The sequence below is a fragment of the Salvia miltiorrhiza genome, chromosome 7 (genome assembly GCF_028751815.1).
Source record: "Salvia miltiorrhiza cultivar Shanhuang (shh) chromosome 7, IMPLAD_Smil_shh, whole genome shotgun sequence".
NCBI lineage: Eukaryota > Viridiplantae > Streptophyta > Magnoliopsida > Lamiales > Lamiaceae > Salvia > Salvia miltiorrhiza.
Genome location: NC_080393.1, coordinates 17,567,105 through 17,574,197, shown reverse-complemented (window position 1 = coordinate 17,574,197; position 7,093 = coordinate 17,567,105). Strand labels below are relative to the sequence as shown.

Here is a 7,093-nt window from a genome sequence, read left to right as displayed (position 1 = left end):
TATGAATTGTATATTTACGTTTTTATTTATTTATTTACTAATTTTTATATTAATTTACATATTTATTTACATGTGAAGAGCATATTCAATTTATTTATTTATTTGCCTATTTATCTAATTGTGAATTAATTAGTCATAAGAAACTAAATAGATGAATAAATAAATAAATTAAAATTATACTAATTTATTAGTAAGTAAAGACATAAATACTTAAATGAATAAAAAAATAGCAAGTACATAATTAATTAAATAAATATGTAAATAAATAAATAAATTCATTCTTAGGAGTACACAGTTGTGTTATTAAGGACACAATAGCTATATATTGAAATGAACATTATGATTTGTTATTTTTTTCTATTTAAAATATTTTTTTATCATGTTTATGACTATTTTAAGAATAGAAATGTAAATAAATATGTTCTTAATAAGACAAAATGTGTTACAGATTTTCTAAAACATGAACAACGGTAGGAAAAATAAAGGTTTTCTCAAATAGATTTTATAACTACATTAATGAAGCATGAAGAATGGTAGTGAAACAAAAAAATATTGAAGAGTGGTACAATTTTTTTTTTATTGCGCGCACGGTATACCTGAATTCTGCAATGCCATTTTCTACTGTATATTGTTAAAACCAACTGTGTATGCATATTAAGTACACTAATTATATGATACACAGTTAATGAAAAATTGTTATTATACGTATTTGAACGTTGTTAATGAATTTGAATAATAAAATAATCATTTCAAATAAGTTTGAACAAGAAAAAAAATCGAGAATTGATGTGTAATTCGAATACATAATTAAGTTTAACAATACACAATTGAGTTGAGCAACACAGATGAGTACAAAAGTACAAAATTTAGCTTTCAAAGTTGAGTTTTAACAACCACCATAAATTGTAATAATCAATCAATAAATAACTAAATTAACTATTCATAATAGCCAAAATAAGTAATAAATGTCGGTTTGACAATCCGAAGCCAACAAATTACCAAAATATCGTTCACAATAATCAAAATACTATAGTGTATCACATTTCAGTTACTCAAAAAGACACCAGATATCCTACAAGCTATACAATACATATACTCGCTCAGATACTTCTCAGTTAATGGACTCGCAACAATCCCCCTCAAAAAAAAAATGGACTCACAACAATGCATAGATTTGTTCAAAAGACAATCAATATACAGTGCAAAAGTAGACACCACAAACTCACAAAGCCTACTTGACAAATATGCTCGGATGGTGGCATCACTCTCAACTCCATCTCGTAGAATTGTCGCAATGATTAAATTATGCTTCTAGTAATCTGCTAAATAAAGAAGACGAGGTAGTAGATTAGATATCAAATGTTCAACTGTGTATTAATAATGAAATGTTTACGCTCTATCAATTGTGTAATTCAACTGTGTGTTATCTTAAATGTTCAACTGTGTGTAAATCTATTAATCGTGTACTCAATATCAACTATGCAATCATCTCGACTGTGTATTTTATATCATCAACAATGTATTCTCTATTAATTGAGTATTTCAGTTGTGCCCTAACTCAATTCCAACACCAATATAGGAAGATGTTATCCTAAAAAAACCAATATAGGAAGATGAATACAATATATAGTATATATATATATATACATAAATTAATTTAAAATTTTCATGTCATTAATTGTAAATTTAAGTTTCAAATGCAAATTAAGAACTAAAAACTCACTGGAGACTGCGGGGTCCACGTTCGCTCCTTCGTTGTCGTTGATAGCTCCTCCTCAGACGCTGATTGCTCATTTGTTGTCGTCGATAGCTCCTCCTCAGTCGTCTATGTATCACTCCTTTGTTGTCGTGGATTGCTCGGCATTTGCCTTTCTTCCGTCATTGTCTATCGTGACTTCATCGGCCCCTCTTTCGCCGTCGACTATCGTACTGGTTCAGCCGACGACAAACAATTGTTGTGCATGGCTTCTCTTGTGAACAGAAAATGAATGACAGGAAGAGAATGAAGGTAGGCAGGAATGAGAGTGAAGAGAAAACAAGAGGGAGAAAGAGAAAGGCAAGAGTGTTTACGAGAGAAAAATACAAAAAACTCTAGATGAATCGCAATAAAAAGTTAATTACACAAATATACGATGCGAAAAATTTACGAGGGTTCAACATGAACACAAATTACTAGTTCAAAACAAAGATAATGAGCACATCTTAAAATTAAAAGGAACATCTCTTCTTTTTATTTTGACTTTGTCTATTACACGGACCAAACATATTATACAGATTTAAATAAATTGTATTAAATCCAAAGGTCTAAGTTCAACATAATAGAAGTACGGTTGTTCATTTGGATAATATTTTAATTGCTTATGAGCTAGAAATAGTTTGTCAGCCCGTACCATTTAAATTTTAGTAGGCTTGGTTTTGTTGTATTTATAAATTTTGGTTTATCTTTGTTACACTTTCTAATTGAAGTAAACATAATTTGACATGGAATAGCTCTTCAGGTTAGCATTTTATGTTCCGCCATTTTTGATGTCACGCTATTAATTTTACTACTTAAATGCTCTCTCAGTCCTATTATAAATGCCTCATTTTCATAATGGGATATATCATTACAAATATCTCATCTATTTTTTAATAAATAATTAAAAGACTAATTAATTAATGAGGGGCTCAGCACCTACTCTCTTTTTATACGTATTATTACAAATTTCAATATATTTTTCTCTCTTCACCAACTCACTTTTTGTACTAATTACACATTTTTTAATTTACGTGCTAAAAAGTAATACTAGTACATTTATAGTGGGGTGGAGGGAGTAGCATTTATTATAAGAAAAAAGTTATTATTATGGAGTAAATTATAATTATATTTTTTTTAGAGAGACGAGAGATAATTTATTGAGCACACTAACATGGAACATGGAGATGACCCTCCACAAACATCGGGGGTTCATTTCAAACATGAAGTGTAGATACATTTCTCGCAGCCTTTGCTAAGCAATGAGCTATAGCATTTCGATTCCTTCTAACATGGCGGATCCTAAAATCAGATAGCAACATGAGTTCTCGTCGACAGTGGTCCGCGATAGCACCAAACTCAGTGAGATTTCTTCCCGGCGACTCAATTGCTTCGCACGCCAACTTACTATCAGACTCCACCCATCCATCATGATGCCTAACTCCTTAATCCATGACAAGCACTTCCTTGATACCCAAAAGTTTCCCTTCCTCCACACTGCGTCTTCCCGGAAGTTTGATAGATTTACCTCCAACAAAGTGACCACCATGGTTTTGAATTACAATACCAATACCCTGTCGCGTTCTGATCCGCGAAAAATGCAGCATCAACGTCGCACCGATACCAGTCATCAGGGAGCATCAAATTATAATTATATTAATAACAATTGAAGCTTAAAAACATATATAGGGGTGATGAACGGGTCGGGTACGGGAACCGTACCCAAAGTTCGGGTACCCGTACCCAAACCCAAACGGTATTTGGTTACCGATTAAATGGGACAAGTTATATGGATAGGTTAAACGGGTAATCAAAATACCATTAAAAAAAAATAGCTATGTTAGAGGGTAGCCATTTAGTAGAATTTATTTAATTAATTCACCTTCACGATTCCTCGTGTGATGATTCCATGAACAAGTTAATGATCTCATTGAGTTAAGTTAATACTTTAATAGAGTTTAATAAGTTTATATTTGACTATTTATAAGTGTATTTAATTATTAATTTTTAAATTGATACATTTCCTTTCACATAAAGTTGTAGTTATATTATAAATATCAAATTAAATATATTTATATTAATAAAATTATATTTTATAATTTTAAAATTAATTAAATCGGTTAATCGGGTATATCCAATCGGTTATCGAGTATACCCGATAACCAAAAAATCTCAATACTCATACCCATAACCGTATCATTTAGCCGAATATCGGGTATCGATTACCCGATAATCGACAAATTTCGATTCGATTCGGATATAACCAATACCCAATATTCAAATAAGTAGTCCTAAACATATATGCCTTAATTATGGAATAATCTTCATTATTTAGGATTCCTTTTTGGGCAACAACGGCATCTTGTTCTTATCTCATCAGTTGTTGGATCGAGCTCAACCAATGTTAATTTTCTTTCGTTGCATATCGAATATTGGCACATGGATATTAATGACAATAATTAACAATATCGAATTCTTAGTCTAGTAAACTCGAGTGAAATCTAAATCCCTCTTTGTTTAATCTTACAATGATCAATTAGGAACATCAAAAAAATGAATACAATATCATAAAACAATAATCTAATCATTTTATGAGATTACAAGTCACCAAAGTGCAAAAGGCTAAAAAAAAAAGTTGAATAGAAAGAAGAGGTGAGTCATAGGCGTATCCGAAGCTGATGGAACACGTACAACACAAGATGCCGTTCCAGTTGTAAACCGAACACCACCAAATATAACAAGAAGAAAGAAGCTACCCTCACAATAAACTACATAACAAAAAGCCGCCCTAAAAACTACAACTTCCCACACTAATATGGGCTTACTCCCCATGCCAAAAACAATCATAAATCTTGTCAACCAAAAATTGAATAACTAGAAAAGAATCGATCACAATCTTCCCAACAGCCTACAAAAATGATCGCAGAAAACATTCTAAAGCACCAAGGCTACTTTCTCCGGGGAGCTAAGGACCTGAGCGATGCGCCACCAAAGGTTCGTAATGATCCGCTCCAGCTCCGCACCATCCCGTTCCTTTCATGAACAGAAAGAATGGTGGCTCGCATATTTCACTTCTTGGCCTGTGAGGCAAGAAGAATACACAGTTCTCTTCATCAACCATTGCATCGGATCCGTGCGCTTGCAGCTGCACATATAGATAGAATAGTACCATAGCTCAGCAACATTGTATCTATCAATGGGATGCAGAGTGCAGAAGAGAAGAAGAAATGTATTCTTACCACAAAGATTTCCCTTTTGAACTCGGTGGCGAGGCACTCTATTGCTATATCATCTCCAAAGGCGGCGGCATGCCCGTCTCTGTTCTCATCGACTGTCAGTAAACCCTCCTCTGTGTACTGCAGATTGATGATATCGTATTCATCATCGGCCGAGCCTGATATTGACATGTACTTGGCCCAACTCAGCCCATCATCCACAGCTACACATCTTTCTTTGTAAATAGACTCAGCAGCCATTTCTCTTCAATAATTTTCATTAAACCAACAATCAGTAAAAATACAATGCCCATATATAAACAACATTTCAAGACTATTGAGAAGCAGCTGCTGAAATGAAAGATCTTCACAAATGGCATCCATATTTATCATACATCCAGTATTTCAATATATTGAGGATGAATCCAGAAATATCAAAGAAATTCGTCAGATGTGCAGTTACGAGATCTACAAGAAAGCGTTCATAATTTTCCAAGAAATGTAAATACGTCTCTTATTCTCTTTCATACAAATAATGGTTAATTCAGTACCCAAAAATCTAAATGGGTATCAAAAGTTGATTTTTTGTATTAACATCCAAAAACCAAAACTTGTATTCCCTTCCTCATCTTTCGAGATTCCAACAGCCAAAGGATTAAAGATAAACAGAAAAGTCGTAAGATTTTTTCTTATATCTTTTTCCTTCAAATCAAGAAAATTAAATTAATCTCTGATTCGTTCAAACACAAAATTCGTTAATTCAAAAGACCAAGTTCTTAAATGGGTAGCAAATTTTGCATTTTTCCGAAACAATATCCATAAATCATATAAATATTTATTTTCGATGTATACATTCCCCCCTTCTATCTAGTATCTTTCATAACAACAACAACAACCAGAGGCATTGTCCAAATAGTCAAATCAATTAGTTTCTATTTATTTTTTAAAAAGTCAACAATTATTTATCCACCTTTGTGCAAATCAAGACCAGGGAAGATAAAAAAACTACGGCAAGAAATCACATTCCGTCTTCATACAACATCAAGATCTAAAACAAAACTAAAAGAAAATAACAGATCGGAAAAAACAAGGCATACATACCGTTGCATGCCGAGCTGCACAAGCTCATCAATGGCGGAATCCAAACCCTCCCGATCTTCCTTCTTGGCCAACAGCTTCACCTCCTGGACCACGTGGATCCCCCACCCCGACTTCAGATCCGGCGTGTACATGTGCCTAATCGCCGATTCGATGAACCTCCTCGTATCCTCGTCCACCGATCCAAGATCCTCGACGAAGCGCTTGACCGTCCTGAGGCGCAGCTCACGCGCCGCCGCCTCGACGTCCATGGACTTACGCGCCGCCGTGAAGAGGCAATTGCCGTCCGCCTCGACCTCTCCGCCGTGAACGAGCCTGAACACAATGCTGAGGTTCTTATCCTCAGGGTGTTTCCAAAGGACGCCCTTGGTGTAGAGCCGCGTCAGATGCCTCTTCTGCTGGTCCTCTAAGCCCGGGACGCTCTCCCACGAGATCTCCGGCGGCGGCGGCGGCACCGACGCCTGGTCGTCGAGATCGGAGGAGGGGGTGGTGGTCGGATCGCGCCACGGGATGACCGGGGACGACGCCGTCGAGTCGCAGATTAGCTTCCCCATTTGTTATCTCCTTGTCTCCTTTTTTCTGTGATTTTCGAATTTTTTTTCTTTTTTTCTTTTTTTGATTTTCTTTTTTCTTGGAAAAGAGACGTTGGAGGAGAGAGATAGAAAGAGAGAGAGAGAGAGAGAGGAGGAGAGGGATATTAGGGTTAAGCGGTTAACGGATAGATTTTTACGAGGCGGGAGGGGGTTTGAGACACGTGTGGCAATCGGAGAGGCTATTTAACTGTGCGGGAGCTACAGATCGGAGGCAGGTATGCTCGTGACACGTGTCACTATGTGAGTGGCCACACGTTGTAACGTTCTGGGTGGTTTTCGAGGTAGTAGTTGACTAGTTGGTCTCACCCCGGCGGGAACCCAAAAAACCATTCCGCGCTTTTTACAAATTTTTCGTATTTTTTTCTATTTTTAGGATAATACTAGTATTCAATACAATGGGTATGATACTGTAATTAATACTCCCTTCGTCCCACGAATCTTGATACGGAAAT

General features: G+C 35.4%; 1 protein-coding gene across 1 annotated transcript; it reads right to left on the bottom strand.

Moving 5' to 3' along the window:
* Positions 1–4,303: 4,303 nt before the first annotated feature.
* Positions 4,304–7,068, bottom strand: LOC130995658 (uncharacterized). Its single transcript, XM_057921025.1, has 3 exons — positions 6,052–7,068; positions 4,975–5,215; positions 4,304–4,880 (listed from the first exon to the last, which is right to left on the bottom strand). Exons 1-3 carry the CDS (start codon positions 6,600–6,602, stop codon positions 4,701–4,703), a joined length of 972 nt encoding a protein of 323 aa, XP_057777008.1. The 5' UTR covers positions 6,603–7,068; the 3' UTR covers positions 4,304–4,700.
* Between the last annotated feature and the right edge of the window lie 25 nt (positions 7,069–7,093).

What these genes read in the sequence shown, in the direction of transcription:
- LOC130995658 (XM_057921025.1), bottom strand. Translation starts at nt 6,602, where the DNA reads ATGGGGAAGCTAATCTGCGACTCGACGGCGTCGTCCCCGGTCATCCCG. An exon ending in GTGCAGCTCGGCATGCAACG is followed by an intron (nt 5,216 to 6,051) that starts GTATGTATGCCT and finishes AAATTATTGAAG; the next exon opens with AGAAATGGCTGCTGAGTCTA. An exon ending in TCAAAAGGGAAATCTTTGTG is followed by an intron (nt 4,881 to 4,974) that starts GTAAGAATACAT and finishes CTATATGTGCAG; the next exon opens with CTGCAAGCGCACGGATCCGA.